Source organism: Phodopus roborovskii, unplaced genomic scaffold, assembly GCF_943737965.1.
Source record: "Phodopus roborovskii unplaced genomic scaffold, PHOROB, whole genome shotgun sequence".
Lineage (NCBI taxonomy): Eukaryota > Metazoa > Chordata > Mammalia > Rodentia > Cricetidae > Phodopus > Phodopus roborovskii.
The window spans coordinates 31922950-31939819 of NW_026126525.1; the positions used below are offsets into that span (position 1 = coordinate 31922950).

Here is a 16870-nt window from a genome sequence, read left to right on the forward strand (position 1 = left end):
AATGCTTGATTAAATAAGAATGAAAAGCTAGAACAAGTCTGCTAATGTGTTCTTTATTTCTTAATAACTGATTTTCATATATAGTAGATAGTGTTTGAGCTAAAAATTGTGATACAAGGTGATTTTGGAAAGCTTTTAACTGAACTAGATAGAATTAGAAACCTTTTTAGTATCTGTAAGAAAAACTATGCATAACCTGAACAAGTAGCATGGAGAAGGGACTGGGATTGATATGTAAAATAAATAAATAAACACTGAACAAGTAGCACATGCCTGCAATCCCAACAATGGGAAGGCAGGACGACTGTCACAAGTTGGAGATCAACCTGGCCTATATAATAAATCCTGCGCTAGCCAGGGATAAATGGCAAGATAATGCCTCAAAACACCAAAAAATTATAAACTTAAAAAAAAGGGGATAACAACAAAAAATAAGTAAAAGAAAAAAGGCATGAAAAAGGTTAAATTCACCATGATTAAATGTTTAACATACCCATTTGAATATGTAAAATATATTAACCTCTTAATTTTCCCAGCTACCTATGGAGGTACTAGTAACATAATCTCAATTTTTTATTGAGGATAAAGAGTACTAGTGAGTAGTGTATCTTAAGAGTTTAGGCAACACAGTCTGTCTCTTTTCTACCAGGTCAGAATTGAAGACCCTAAAAGTAACAAGCATTTAATAGTTTTCATTCCGTTGTCAATATAAATTAGAAGAAAAAGATAAAAACCCCTGCTTTCCATGAATCATTTATTAGGCTGGGTTTTTAGAACTTTTATAAAAGCATCTTTTGGAATTTCAATGTTGCCAATCTTCCTCAGCTTTTTTTTCCCTTCTGTTTGTCTCTTTAAAAGTTTCATTTTCCGGGTAATATCACCACCATACTGAAAAATAAGAAATCCACATTGGTTCAAAGGAAATGATTATATAATTACACCAAGAAACATCATAACCACACCATTGCTACCGCAGTTGAGCCCTCCTCACAAACCATTGTTTTTGTTTATTTAGAATAGGCGTATTACATAGCTACACCCTAATACAGAGGCTCTCAGAGACAGATCTGGGCCAGAAACTTTACCAGTCAATGAGAAGCAGCATTTGTTTTCACAATAATTGAGATTTTTTACTAAAAATAAAAGCAATTCAAGTATCAGTGTTCAAGGTTGATTTTAATTCACACTCTCTTCCAACTGTAAGAAAGAATCACTACAAATCATTATGTATAAAATGATGGTAGTAACATAAAATTCTTTAATATGGTATTGCATGAGAAAAGAGAAAGCGAGAAGCATGTTTAAAATGTAGTTAAAATGATGCTAATATGGTTAAGCAGAAATTTATCATTTAAAATGAAACTTGGCAATGAAATACATGGCACATAAAAATTAAAAGAGAAATAAATTTATAACCCCACTGATTTTAAACTCAATAAATAAAGTAGAAAAAAACATAGCTAGATACATACACATTTTGCCAAAACATTTTTTCTGTAGGCTTTCACACTGTAAAAGAAGAATTTTGTTTAGGTTGAAAATTTATTTAAATAGTCAAAAAGTATTTGATTTCTATACACAACTTTCCTTTTTTGTTGTTTTCTCTTTTTTGTTTTTTGAGACAGGACTTCTCAGTGTAGCTCTGGCTCTCCTGGAACTCATTTTGTAGATTACATGTGGCCTCAGACTCATAGACATCCATCTACCTCTGCCTCCCCAATGTTGGGATTAAAGGCATACAACCCTCACCTCCTTTTAAAATAATATTTTCATGATAGTGCACTTTAGATAGCATTGCTTTATGTAATTAGCTCAAATGTTCTTGTATTTATTTTCATATTCTAACATCAAGATGCAAAAAGCTCCTTTTATTGTCATTATATACTTTCATAAGAAAGGTCCAGCTTTGTGATATACATGACCAGAAATATGAGCATTTGTAACCTTAATAGATGAATTAAATTATTCCCAGGTCAGCCTAGAACTACTCTGAATAGTACCTTGTAAAAAAAATTAAATCATAACATTGCTGACCTGACTGCAAATGGATAGACTGATTAATGAAGGATTTATTAATGAATGTAGATTTTTACACAACCATTCAAGACAAACTATTGTTAACATAGCCAACCATCAATTATATAACTGTATTACTATGATACATTACTATGTATCAAATTCCAGATAAACTGTTTTTTTTTATTTTTTTTTTTAATTCATGTGAAAATAGCCATGTGCTAACTGCTCTATTTTTTTAGTATGTTCCCTGGAACCTTGCCTAATTTCTGAATTTTCTTGAACACTGAATAAGTGAAACAAAATAGAGTTCAAAATGAAATCATTCCCATAATGGGCATACACTTTTATTATCTATACAAAAATGGTGGTTGTATTTCACCAGTACTGAAGCATTAGGTTTAGGTTAAGCTAGAATTAAATAGCAATTCCCAACTTGTCATAACTGAAAAGGTATTTCTTACTGCCAGAGCATTAGGATCCCTAAAGGCTTGGCAAGGGCAAGTGCTGCCAGAGACTAGAGTTGCTTCTACAGAGTCTGACTTCACCCCCAGTGCTACAGTCCTACACAAAGTAACCAATTTTTCATATCTACTATAAACCAATGAGAAACATGATCTAGAAAACAAAACCCAACTTATTAGTTATAATCTTTCCTGATGTACTTCTGTAGAGAACATTTTGTCATTTCCTTTGGTTCTGTTCCTAACGCTTACAATCTACCTGAACAAATTATAAGCCACTGAATAAAATTTTACAGAAATCCCTTAACCCAGAAATATGCAGAAATTCTTTGAACCTTCATATTGTATAAATTGTAAGCAGCATCACTCAATGTAAGTAATATAAAATAACCAACATCAGTGGAAGGTAGACCACTCCATCTCATGCTCTACATGTGAAGCCAAGGTTTAAGTTTCATCCTGTTTTCTGCATATACTGTTTCTGAAGCCAGCCTCAGACAAAATAAATTTCAACTCACGTTTCTCTTGCAATTACTTTGCTTCCAACAGCAGCTTGGATTGCTATCTCAAATAGCTGTCTGGGAAGAGAATCCTTTAGACGCTCACATATGGTTTTGCCAACAGTGTATGCTTTCTCTCTGAGACAGAAAAAATATAGCTATCCTAAATATAAATATTTAAATTATCTTTACAGTCAATGTGCAATAACTAACAGTAATAAAAGTAAACTAAGTCTTAAGTGATTCAAATAAAACTCAACCTCTTTTACTTAATAGGTATTTTTCTGTAACTAGGTGTTAATCTGTATTGTGACTTATAATTGCATTGATAAAAAGATTAAAAAATGCATTGAAATGGAATAGAAACTAACAGTCTGTCAGTTTGTGAACATGTACACTTTTGATTATCATGAATTTTTAGAAATAAGATCTTTTTGTTCTCAATCCTAAAACCATCATTATAGTTATAAGATACTTTCTTGTATATTAACACAGTAAGGGAAAATTATTTCCATGATACTACTACTTTGGCTATGATAATTTTACAGTCTACATTTAGTAATAGGGAATGTACAATGTAAAAACAGAAGGAAATTTTAGTAGTCTAAAATCTATTTTAATTATCTTTCAAAGTCTTACGAAATATATCTGTTTCAATAAGAATGAAAATCCACCAACTACAGGAAAAAACACCCAAAGTGAACAGGTTCAGTCGGTGATCCTTTCCTAGTCTACTTACTTATGTACTACAGTCACTAGCTCTTCCACAATGTTTCCATTCAGTAAAATATCCATTTTTGTAAGTTCTACAGTCTGGTAACCTGCATCTTCATAATCAAAACTAATGAAGACAAAAAGAACAATGATGAATATGATATTATCAGATTATACTCAACAAATTCCTTTTTCTACAACATTCATTAGCTGTCCTTACCTAGAGAAAATCCAAATTATTACCATACATCAAGTTTCATTTAAAGGATGTAAATGTCCATAGTAAAGAACAAAATGTATCAACCTTTATTTATGAAATTAGGGCCCTAAGTATAGGAACTATAAATCCCTAGAGAGAAGGGAAAGGACCTGGTTAGGGCAAACTAGGAAAAACAACCACTGAAAACAAATGTCAACTCCTTTCTAATGTTGCCAATAGCAGGTGGTCTTGGGCTAATACTATTTTAAGGGGTCATTATTAGTTTCCTATTACCAATAACAATATCGATAAGAAACAAATAGAAACAAAAATAAGACATTTACTTAGATAGTTTAGATAATGCATAGATAATTCCATTAAGGATTTCCTACATAGATATACAGTTTCAACATTAAAGATTCTGTCAGGCCTAACCAAGCTAATATATATCTAATATATACCAAGTGGTTACAAATCTCAGCCAGTCACAAATAAGCAATTGAGTCCCCTGAGTAGCCAGGTAAGGTGTGAGCAGCCAGGTAATTCGTGACTTAAGAGATGACATGGTCATGAGCATCCCGCCCATCATAAGGAGCAGGGTCAGCAGAGTGCTGGCTTCCAACAAAAGCTAACAGAGCCAGTCAAAAAATTTATTCATAAAGCTGTTGCAATAAAACAGACTGACAGAAGGCAATATAAAAGGGTTCTTGTTTATTGAACATTCAACCTTTGTACTTTTATTTAGGTTTCAAGAGCTCCCTTGAAAAATAGATTTTTGTTTTATTAGACAACATATTCCTGGGAAGACATAGTTCTTAACTACAACATTGGTAAGTACAGTGCACATCTAGCATTTTCCATGCTCAATGTTTATATCCATTTTCCAAATATAAGTAGATGCTCTAGGGACCAAATAACATACACATATAAGTATCACTCAGTCACAGATGTCTGAAATTATGTCCAACTCTTAAGACAAAGGAATATAAAACTCTTAAAAGACTACTTTTTCAGAGATTGTGAGGAATCAAGAATTTTTCCTCTTACAAGTAAAGTCAAGTACTCTATAACATCTACAATGTTCCAAGCTTCCTAAGCTTGTGATTATCAACTGTCTAAAGAGAGTGGAAATTACTAAGGATAGAAGAATAAATTCTTACTATTAGCATTTTCAAAAGCTTTGATGAGATCTTTGTGATTACCATTATCCTTCTCACCTTGCATATCCAGAAGATAGAGACTTCAAAGTGTCATAAAAATCTACCACAATTTCATTCAAAGGGAAGATATATTTAAGCATAACTCTATTTTCATCAATAAAAATCATATTTTCCTGAGTTGCTCTTCGTTCCTAAAGAAAGAAAAAAGTTCAAAGATAATCCACACAAATTCTAATGCCAATAGATAAGATTTAATTTCTGTAATTACAATTTCTATAAACAAAAGTAAACAGAATGAAGCAATATTATTTAATGGTCTACCACAAATTTACAAGCAAGAGTTTTAATAGAGGAACAAAATTACTTTTCTCTGTCCTAGCAATTTTACTTTCAAAATCATACTATATTCACTTTCAACTACACAAATAGACTAAATCATACTAAAAGTCCCTTAAGGATAAGTATGTAGCTGATTTCATTCCTCTAACTAAAATATTAGGCTCATACTGACAATCAGATAAAAGCTAGTATGTAAAAATCAAGATAATGGGTCAGTACTGATTCTGGATGTAGGACCGTGAAACAAGAAATAGGTATTTAGTTACTGAAGCCAATTCTCAACAGAAGGAATCCTGTAAAATACAAGCATAGGTAGGCACTGCTCCCGAGGACTGAAACCCATTTGGTGTTTCTACCTGACAAAGTGCCATTATTTTTCCCGTGTATTCAGTTGGTGTGACAACAGTGCCCAAAACAACTGGTTCCAAATATTCTGTTACTTTTGACTTATCAGGGAACTGTGCAGGGTTGATTATTGTGATTTCTTTTTCTTTATATTCCTAGAAATGAGAAAAGGGAATGGTATTTAAAAACAAACACTAATGTGTTTCTTAAAGGTTTGCTCTTATCATACACTACATTTTAGAACATGGTTATTGAATTTACTGCAATTAACAAAGAAACAGCAATAACAACAACAACAAATAAAACCACTAAAGATTAGACTATTACATAATACAACTTTTCTTTTAGGAAAGAAAAAAAGTCTTCCAATTATTGTAAGTAATTTTAACACTAAATATATTAATGTATTTTGGTTATTAAAATATACAAAACACACTTCATGAACCACCTAGAAAAGAATGTGACAAAATGCTACATTTTAACAAGACAGTTTCAGCTATTAGTGTATAAAATCGGTTTATTTATGCTCAAGTGCTTGAAATACATAAATTTCCATTTAAATGGAATATAGTACTTAACGTAAAACTTTAAAATTTCTCCAAGAATGAAGGTTTTAGTTTTTATAACATCAATCATTCATGACCAAAATTATCTTTCATATTCTGAGCTGAATTTACAATAGACCTCTTATTACTAATTCTTTTTACTGTTAGTACCAGACTAATTTTGATCATGAAGACATCAAAGAAAATAATACATGAATTAGTTTTAAAAAGGTAATAAGGTAACAAAATTACTTTTAATAAAGACTCACCAATAACTAAAACTTTTCCCTTGCATTTAGTACATAAACATACACATCTTTATTAAATGTTCCCTTTCAGGCTGATACAAAATAGAAGTAAATATGGTACCTTTATCAACCTTGCAGATGACAGAACAGCTTTGTATGGAACAGTGGGGGTTGTCAAAATAACAGACGCATTATACTCTTGCTCCAGTCGTTGGTTGAAAACTTCCATGTGCAGAAGTCCCAGAAATCCCAACCTGGAGAAAAGGGGGAAATACACCAAAACTCTCCAAGTATTCATTTCCCACTGATCTGTTTTCTGTTGCTGAATACTTTGTTACTTTGTAGGAAAGGGTGGAAATCAACTCATTCTAGAAATTTGCATCTCTTATATATACAATTTTATAAAATAAGACCCAAATCCTACTATTTTAAATTACTATAAAAAATTATCCACAAAACATGAACCTACTTTACTCATATAAATTGATCTTCAGGGTCTGAGAAGATGGCTCAGTGGTACTGTGCTCACTGTCCAAACATAAGGACAGGAGTACAGAATGTACCTGTGACCCCAGAGCTGGGAGCAGACAGCAAAGTGCCAGGTGACCTCCAGGACCAGTGATAGACACTGTCTCAAAAATAAAATGGAGACTGAGGTTGCTCTCAGACCCTGGAGCATGAACATCTGGTTATACACACTGCATGTACATGTGTTCACATACACAAGAGGATTATTTTAAAAAATGTAAACGGATCCTCAGAAATGTCCATGAGCAACCCATCCAATTAGAAGTTAATTTCCTATAGAAATGTGAATCTCCAGTGTGAATCTACCTTACCTCCAGCCAGCACCTAGGGCCAGACTACTATCCCGATGCACTGTCACACTGGAGTCATTTAAGGTCAGTTTCTCTATAGCACCTTTCAGGTTATTGTATTCAGACTGGTCTACAGGGTACACTCCTGTGGACACAGACAAGAAGTGCTGTCAAATTCAAAGTTAACCATTTGGCATTTATATTATTTTTATTTATTAAATTGGTTAAAAGGTATCTTGGAATCAATTAGCTTTAATAAACATACAATTGCGTTAACAGGCCAAACAGTGGTTTTATGCTTTTGGAGAAATACATAAAGAAAAATAATGTAAACAATCAAAGGAATTAAGCCTACTCAAATATTCATTTCAAAACCCAAAAGCATACAATGGTGGACCACTGTGAAGGACAATACTAGGCGGGAAATAGCCCAGAAACAAAGACACTGGACTTGGTTTCTAGACAGGTTACTGAGACATAAATTTGGCTTTAAAAAACTTACTGCTTAAACTATGGGAGCTATTACTGATTCCTTAGATTCTCTTCATATCTTGTTTATGATGTCTACAATTTACAAATCCTCTGAAATCCAAATGACTGCTTCTGGCTAAGCACAGCAGTAATAGACTACATGGTCTCTGAAGAGAGGGGAATATGAGCAGAGGCCAAGGGCTAAACGTGCAGGTTACAATACTCAAATACCCTAAATTAGGTCTTCATCATCTAAATGTCTTCAATGTTCACAATAATACTTGTTTTGGTATCTCACACACTAGAAGCAACACTGCTCTCTACTGCATCCATGGAGCACAAACTAAATAAAGAGAATGCTACTTAGAACTGTAATTGAAATATCCTAATTAGAAAAAAAATTCCAAATACTCAGACAAATAACAAATTTATGTTACTAAGATCACTTATTTCTTAAGACATACAAAATGATCTGTCATATAAAATGTCACCATGTAACTGAGGCTGTGAATTGATACAGAAATAGCACATACATATATACAGATAAATGAAAGTCATTGTATATAAATTACAAACATCTGTAAGAATGTTTACTGTCTTCTAGTACATTTTCTTTCACCACAGTAACAGACTTTTAATTAAAAAATATTTTGGCCTTTGGTGTTGAATTTGTGAGCTCCTCACCTGCAAATACCATTGGTTTCGCTGATTTAAACCCAGGCAAGGGCTCCACTGGATGATTATGTAAATATAATGTATCTCCTATTTGTGCTTCAGTGACATCTTTCATCCCAGCAATCAGAAAGCCCACCTGTCCTGCATATCTAAATGAAATTAGCATACGCAAATATTTACTGCTTTTCTGTTGTAAGTGCATTCTCAAAAGTTCTGTCTTCCTAGGAATCTGGCACATACCTTCCAAACAAGTAGGTGGCACACAATAATTCTCCACCTCTGAAGCTCATCAGAAAAACAACACTGTGTCTTATCCATTGCTCTAGATTTCTATACATGCTGAAACCTGTCTTTGTGATTCTGCCCACCTTTCACAAATTAAGCATCAGGTTCTAACATCTACTGTAACTCTAATATCATTGTAGAAAAAATTCAGAAGACTCACATCTATTACTATAAAGGTTCATTAACAACAGAAAAAAGATGAACTGATGGGAGATGTCATTCTGCATGTTGTGAATATGTTTCTCTTATTGGTTGATGAATAAAGCTGATTTGGCCAATGGATAGGCAGGATTTAGCCAGGTGGGGAATCCAAACCGGAATAGAGAAAGGTAGTAGGCAGAGTCAGGGAGATGCTGTGTAGCCACAAGGAAGATAGGATGCCTGGGCATTCTCTGGTAAGCCAAGACCATGTGGAGATTAATAAAAATGGGTTAATAATTGACAGCTAGTCAATAAGAAGCCTGAGCCATAGGCCAAACAGTTTATACTTAATATAAGGCTCTGTGTGTTCATTTGGGATTAAACAGCTGTAGGACTGGTAGGGACAGAAGCTTCTGTCCACAATGAATTTTTAATCAAAAGAAAAAAGTGAACATGAAACAGTCTATTACATATCTGATTTCCACAGGAAAAGAACAGATTCCAAGAATTCAGTTTCAGGCTTAAAAACAAACAAACAAAAAAATACATAGTAGTAAACTCATTTACATGTAGGTTGCATCAGAGGAGCTTCCAGTGAAAAGACAGTAATGTTCAAGTGTTCAATACATATATTACATATTCTACACCACACATATTAGAATATATGACCTTCAGAAATATGTCACTAAATTAAAATGGACTTATTTGAAATGGGTCATGATTCACATGAGGTTTTTCAGTTACAGCATGAAACTGCAATGATCCATGTACTCATACATTCGACACTTTAATTTTCAGAGACAACCTGAGAAGCAAAACTATGTGCCTGTCATCATGTTTTCTCATTGTCAGAGTAGCCACTCAGCAGCTGTTCCACAGCTAAATTCAAATCTTACTTTCTAGTGCATACAAAGTTTTTAATCCCACTCCCCTATAAATTTTAATTAATCTGGGTTTAACTCTGAATTCCACAGTGAAGAAAGGAATGGTCAGTTTCTGTAGCACCTTATATTACAAACTTTTGTTGTAATGAGACTAAATGTAAAAGGAATAAGTTGAAGCACCATCAAATACAGCAACATAGGAACCAACCTACAAAATTAGATCACTAAGTTATTTTTACCAATTAATAAAACCTAATCATTTTTAGACCCATAAAACTGCCTACTACAAACACATGAAATCCTTTTACAGAGCGTCTGGACATATACTTGCACTCCATCATCATCTGTTTAATGCTACATTACAACCACTCTGAGCACACTAGGGGAAACACATACATAAACTGTATATGCTAAAATAGGTTACTTACAATTTATGAGTTGACTGCTCGTTAGGATTCAAAATGCCTACTTCATTAACTTCATATGTCTTCTTAGTGTGTGCAGATACAATTTTATCTCCTTTGGAAACCACTCCACCAAACAGTGCTATGTTGGCTATCACACCTCTGTACTGGTCAAAGGTGGAATCAAATACCAAGGCCCTCAGTGGCTTTTCACGATACACTTTTGGACTATTATAAAAGATAAATTTAAGTATATATAAGAAAATGTCAAAAAAAATACAAAGAAAAAAAGAAAAGAAAATGCCTGTTTTCAACTTAGGAAGCATGTTTAATCTATTTTAATTTTTCAAAAACAGCTACTCAATGACCAAAGCAAAAAGGCCTTTCTATAAGTGTTAGCATCAGTTTTAAATTTTGAAATTATTATTTCAAAATAATATATATTTGAAATATTACTTTTTGGCATACATTCAAAACTATATATGTGAAACTATTATAGACTCATGCTCACTATATAGCCAAGATCAATTACCAATGTACTTAAGTTCCTACACTGTGATTATCAGAGAGGTTACCATTATCTCGCTTTCTTTTCTGCTTTACTATATTGAACCTTCTACTTTACATAACGAAAAGCAAAAATTTATTCTATCCTACTATGAGATCACTTGACATATTCATAGCTTAAAATGACAGAGAAAATTGGTAGCCTATTAATCTAAACTATTAAATTATAAATGCCTACAAATTATGAAACTCTAAATTTAAGCTAGTAGACATGTGTGAATAAATAGCATAATAACAAACTGCTTACGGAGGTATTCTTTTAATGACTGCCTGAAGAACACTGTCAACATTTGTCCCAAGTTTTGCAGAAATCTGAAACCATATAGAAACAAAAGCAGTGAGATTTAAGGCTACATTTACCCTTCCTGGGGCCTGGTCATTTCCAATAGGGAGGAAGAATTCTCTTATTCATTTGTTTGAACACAGAAAAAGGAAAAGGATGTGGATTTCCCCTCCCCCCCCCCCATTATTTGGTGTTACTGACCCTATGGTTTCAGGTTTGAAGTATAAGATCATTCTTAGTATATTCAGAAAGCAATGGAATGAGAATTAAAGCAAAAACTTGATGATTAAAAACTATGTCCTTTAATGAGAAGCATCACTTTAACCAATACTTATCAAGTCCAAAAATACCTGCTCTCAAAAAAATAAAAAAAATTACTACACAGAAAAAATAACTTCCAAGAAGTAATGCTAAGGGCAAGATAGATGCCTCATAGAATACACCGTTACTTTCCAGCACCTACAGCAGGGGCCTCACAACTCCTGTACTGTCACAGGACATCCAGCTCCCACTTCTGGCCTCCTTGAGCTCCTATAAGACTGGTGCACAGTCTTATGTTGGCACACACATGTACACATAACTGAAATTAAGTAAATAGCTTCTTAAAAAAAAAAAACAGGATTAATGCTACATTAATTTCAAAACTCTATTTTAGACCTGACATACTAAATGGGAACCTCAACTGAGAAAATGACTCCATAAGATCAGGCTATAAGCAAGCCTGAATGGCATTTTCTTAGTGATTGATGTGGGAGGGCTCAATCTATTATGGATGGTGCCATCCCTGGACTCTATAAGAAAACAGGCTGAGAGAGACAGGAGTGGAAGCCAGTAAGCAGCACCCTCCATGGCCTCTGCACCAGTTCTTGCCTTCAGGTTTCTGTTTTGAGTTCCTTCAATGATGGCCTACAATGTGGAAGTGTAAGGCAAATAAACCCTTCCCTCCCCAAGTTGTTTAGGTCATGGTGTTTAATCGCAGCAATAGAATAACTAAGACAACCATCTTTTTTAAAAGACATTTACCTTAATACATTCATCACTAGGGATATCAAATACTTTTTCAATCTGTTTTTCAACCCTTTCAGGATCAGCATTCTTCAAATCTATCTATAAACAAAATCATTAATTGAGCATAGTAAAAATAAAATTAGTCCATAATAATAACATTTGGAGAGCAATGAAACCCACTGTGAGTTAACCTAACTGACCTCTCCGTGAATTTTTCAAAAGAATATTTAAAATAATCCATATATTATCAATGTGATCAAACAACAAAATAGACAAAAAAATATGTAAGTAGGATGGAGTATATCAATTAACACCATGAGAACATATATTTAAAGTGAAGTCAGACTCAAGCTGTTTTACCTATGGGCGGCCCTATTTTGCATTTAGCATTTAGGATTCTTAACTTTATATTGGATAGGTTTACACAGATGGAGTCAGCCTTGACCTGCCTCATGAACTACACTGGTTCTTAGCTCTAAGGCCCTCCCCATGGCAGTGAGGCTGCCAGCTTTATTAATTGTCTGCCTTTTCTATAGAAACGCCCTTTTCTCAGCACATGCAATTCAGGCATTCGGATGAACCTTTTCAATTCTCTGAAAAGAATATTTGACCTGCAATTCTATTCAGAGGTAAATGGGTAAATGCCACTGATAATCTAAATGAATAGTACAGATCCCTCACATTAAGGGAAAAAAAAAAAAAAAAAAAAAACATACTTTACCATTAAACGCTAGATATTCTTAGAAGATAAAATAATTAATGGCATTGGTGTCTCGTTTCAATTACCTTGTTTATTACTGGAATTACTGACAACTGTGCTTCAAAGGCAAGAAAGAAATTTGCTACAGTTTGAGCTTGAATACCCTGGAAGCAAGACAAGAGAGACACTAAATGTACCACAAAATTGCTAATTCCATATCATTCAATATTTCATCATCAAACTGTGATTTTTTAGATCATGCTAATAAAATGATATAACATGCCATCTGTCGGAAGGTGGCCAAAATAATGACACATATTGAACAATGCCTGGAGAACTGTGGGTGGGAAACTGCAGGAAACAATCAGAGGGCCTTTACCACCAAGTGCATTTTGTTCCCTGGATTGTTCTTAGATGTGATCTCATACCTCCTGTATTAAACATCTGCATTCAATTTATAAGACATGTTTATTCTTGTTGGAGCAGAAATGGGACATTGTTAAGTGTTTTTTAATGACTCAGTTTTCCTGATTTCTGTGGCATATTTTCAGCAACAGGTGTTTTTTGTCCTCCTGTAGCCTTTCTTGGTGTAACTTGCTATAAAAGAAGCTAGTTCTCCTGAGCAAATTTAGTCAGTAGTCTTAGCTCTGTTTGCCCCATTCATTTCAGTCCCAGGTCATGACTTATCTGAAAGGTGGACAAACACTGACACCATCAACTAGCCAGAGCCAGAGCCACACCTTAAGACCTAAGACCCTTTGTTCTTCCTCACTTGTGTTTCCTGAATAGTGAGTAACTTTGCTGGACCCATGCCCAGCCTTGCTACAAGCCAAAAGCAATGAGGTCACATAAATCATGGACTACAACTTTCAAAACTGCTAGCCAAAATAAACTTTCCTTTATGGTTATTTCACATATTTCAATATAGTGATAGAAATCTGAATCACATCACCTCCTACTTTTCCATAACATTTATATTTCAGGGTTCAAAGCCAAGATTACCACTGGTAAAGAAACAGTCAAACTAAGTTGGGTGAGTCAGCACCTCGATTTAACAATATTAAAGTACACAGTTTAGAATAAGTAATATAACCCTGTTTTTCTAATGCAAAAATTCTATTGCCAAAATGCATTTTTAAAGGAGAATTTCATAAAACAAGCAATTGTTCATGTCACATCTTGTATAATAAAAGATCTTACCTCATTTGCATCAACCACCAGTAAAACACCTTGGCAAGCAGAAAGTGACCTGGACACTTCATAACTAAAATCAACATGGCCCTAAAAAGCAAAATATTAGTACCTTTAAATACCAGCTATATTTTTTTAAAGGAACAAATGTCATTGCTATTGATGTGACAAAAACATGGAAAATGTGGAGGATTTGCAAAAACATTTTAAACAAATAATGCTATCAAAAAATGAGAAAACAAACACCAACGGTAGATTACAAAATTCAGTCCCCAAATGAAAGAATTCTGTTTGCAGTACACAAGACTAGCTTTAGCAATCTTTATGAAGTCAACATGAAACTTACTGGTGTGTCAATGAGGTTTAAAAGGTACTGCTTTCCTTCAAAACTGTAAAACAAAGTTGCTGTCTGCGCTTTCACGGTGATGCCTCTTTCTCGCTCCACTTGTAATTTATCAAGAACCTGGTGATTTTTCTTTGTCTTATCAATTGTTCCTAGAAATACAAGAAGCATTTATTGGTTTCTCTTGGATTCAAAACAAGGAAACTAAACAAAATTATCAGAAAACATTAAAGATATAATACCAAAATGTAAGACATCACAGTAAAGCTAAATTCCCAATTACTCGAGACAATCACAATCCTATGATACAAAGTGAAAATACCTGTTAGTTCGAGGAGCCTGTCAGCTAAAGTGCTTTTGCCATGATCCACATGTGCGATGATACTGAAATTTCTAATATCTTCAACAGGAAATCTAGACATGTCAGGTTTCTCCTAAAAAGGGAAGGGAGTATCATATTTGGGGGGTATAAATTTTCCATGAAACAAATAAGTTCAAAGGAAATTCTTTTAATTTATGGACAATTTCATTTGTGGCACTTACTTTACCTCATTTTTCCTACAATAATGACTAAGCCCACACAAAGAACAAATTACAAGAGCGTAAGGGGAAAGAACTGACTAAAGAAACACACCCTGAGCAGAGCCAAAGAAACACACTTTCGCCCTGCAACAAGAACCACAGAAATTCACCCTAACTCTGAAACAAGTGCTAAAGAAACACATATTGGCCCTAGAATCAGAGCCAATGAAAGAAATACACTCTGGTCCTAAAATTAGAGCCAAACGGCTAAAAAGGACCAGTGAAAGAAACACACTTTGGTCCTGAAACCAGAGCCAAATCTGACCCTAAACCCGGGAAGAAAACCAACCAATCCTTGAGCACAAGACATAGCCAGTCTGAGCCCAAGGACTGAAATCTGACCAATCCCCACCCTGGAAATCTCCCTGGGAAAACACCCCCTAAGAATCCCTATATAAAAACCCTGCAGTTCCCCTTGTGGCTGTTCAGGCTGCCTGGCTATCTTCTGCTACCTTGGCAGAGGGCAGCCACACTCCTGGATTCTTCTTCCCAATAAACCTCCTGAATACGGTTTGGGTGAGACCTTCTTTTGCCAGAGCAAGATAAAACTTTTCCCAGAGGAAACTTCCCCAGACAAAGCGAAGTTGTTATACTATGCTCTCTGGTGGACTGGAGCCTAACTGTTAACAACTTGGCTGTGGAAACCTTCTCCTGAGGCAGAGCTTAAACACTGGAAAGCCTTTCCTGAAGCAGGGCTGTAATACAGCTGCAATGCTGTGACCTGTGGTATTCCTTGGCTCCAAAGTGCCAGAATACTTTTCCATTCAAGCCGTCAAAATCCTTATAAAGATGCTCACCAAATATATCGATTTCATAAACAAACTTCCATCACATATTTAGGCAATAGCAAATTTATTTTCATTAATGGAGACTGCAAGACAGAACTCTTCAAGAGTATGAGAAATACCTTACAAGGCAAAAAGACTCTTAGAAAATCTTTAACTTAGTGAGGCACACCACAATTTGCTGGAAATCAGTATTTAAGAGAAACAGGGGAGTGTGTGTACTTGTACTTGTTAGGCATTTGGCGCGGCTGATATTTCACCATAAGGAAACAAAATGAAATTGTAATAACTATAACGTTTACTTTAGCTTCTTTTAGTTACTTAAGGCTGATAAAGGTATAGAGGAATTCTTCAAACAAAACTGTAAGAGCAGCACTGCAGTCTCTTTTTTCCCTATCACATTCTGGTCAAAGCTATGTAGAATCTCATCACTTTCAAAAACCCTGAATTGCGACGAACACAAATCCATTTTTCTAGCCACAAAGAGGTTATCTGTTGGAGCCACATCCTTGCACAGAGCTAACATGTTCCACCCCTTTGTGTCCCACAAACCTCCAAGTTTGATTATTATCTCACTCAATAATGAAGCTGCAGAACTGGATACAAGTCAAGCAAGTTGCCCACGAAAACATAAGTAACACGCACAAGACCAACCTATCCCTAAGCCAGGCTAGCGAGCAGCCGGGGTCGAAGGGCGAGCCCTCGGTGCACGGAAGCCCAGCGCCTTCCCGGGGTGAGCCTGTCACCTTGAGCTCGGCGGTGCCGAAGGGCCTGCGGGTGGCCCCGGGTTCCAAGGCAGCCACATGCCGGGGGCAGGGAGACAGCAAGCGCGCGGCCCCGGCGGCCGATGGCGCTAGAGTCCGTCCCACGAGCGTCCACATGCCCAGGCGGCTCAGGAGCAAGCCCGGAGAGGCCACTCCATTCTAGGGCCCGCGTTCCTGACCCAAACCCCAGCGTGAGCCAGGACGGACGCAAATAAGGCGCGCTGCTTGCGTGTCGCGCCGCTTGTGACGTCATCGCGTCTCCGCAGGGGTCGAAAGGTCAGTGGTGGGAACGTGCGGAGATCGTGGATTACTGCAGTCACTCTAGTTGGCCTATAGCTTAGGCTTGTTTAATAATCTATTTTCTACCAAATGGATTTTACCTCTGTCTCATTTTGTATGTCCTAATTGTTCTGTATCTGGCTGACTTGCCTGCCTTTCT

General features: G+C 35.4%; 1 protein-coding gene across 4 annotated transcripts; it reads right to left on the reverse strand.

Annotated features, from left to right (window-relative positions):
• Nucleotides 1-740: 740 nt before the first annotated feature.
• Nucleotides 741-16599, reverse strand: Guf1 (GTP binding elongation factor GUF1). Of its 4 annotated transcripts, none has more exons than XM_051198193.1 (17): nt 16414-16599; nt 14623-14734; nt 14304-14452; nt 13967-14047; nt 12853-12930; nt 12082-12165; nt 11023-11087; nt 10233-10436; nt 8504-8643; nt 7370-7493; nt 6652-6784; nt 5749-5892; nt 5111-5244; nt 3720-3821; nt 2999-3118; nt 1473-1509; nt 741-888 (listed from the first exon to the last, which is right to left on the reverse strand). In XM_051198193.1, exons 1-17 carry the CDS (start codon nt 16546-16548, stop codon nt 751-753), a joined length of 1980 nt encoding a protein of 659 aa, XP_051054150.1. In that variant the 5' UTR covers nt 16549-16599; the 3' UTR covers nt 741-750. The 4 variants fall into 4 exon arrangements, with proteins under 4 accessions (XP_051054150.1, XP_051054152.1, XP_051054151.1 ...); XM_051198195.1 differs by having other exon boundaries at nt 16322-16452; XM_051198194.1 differs by lacking the exon at nt 5749-5892.
• Between the last annotated feature and the right edge of the window lie 271 nt (nt 16600-16870).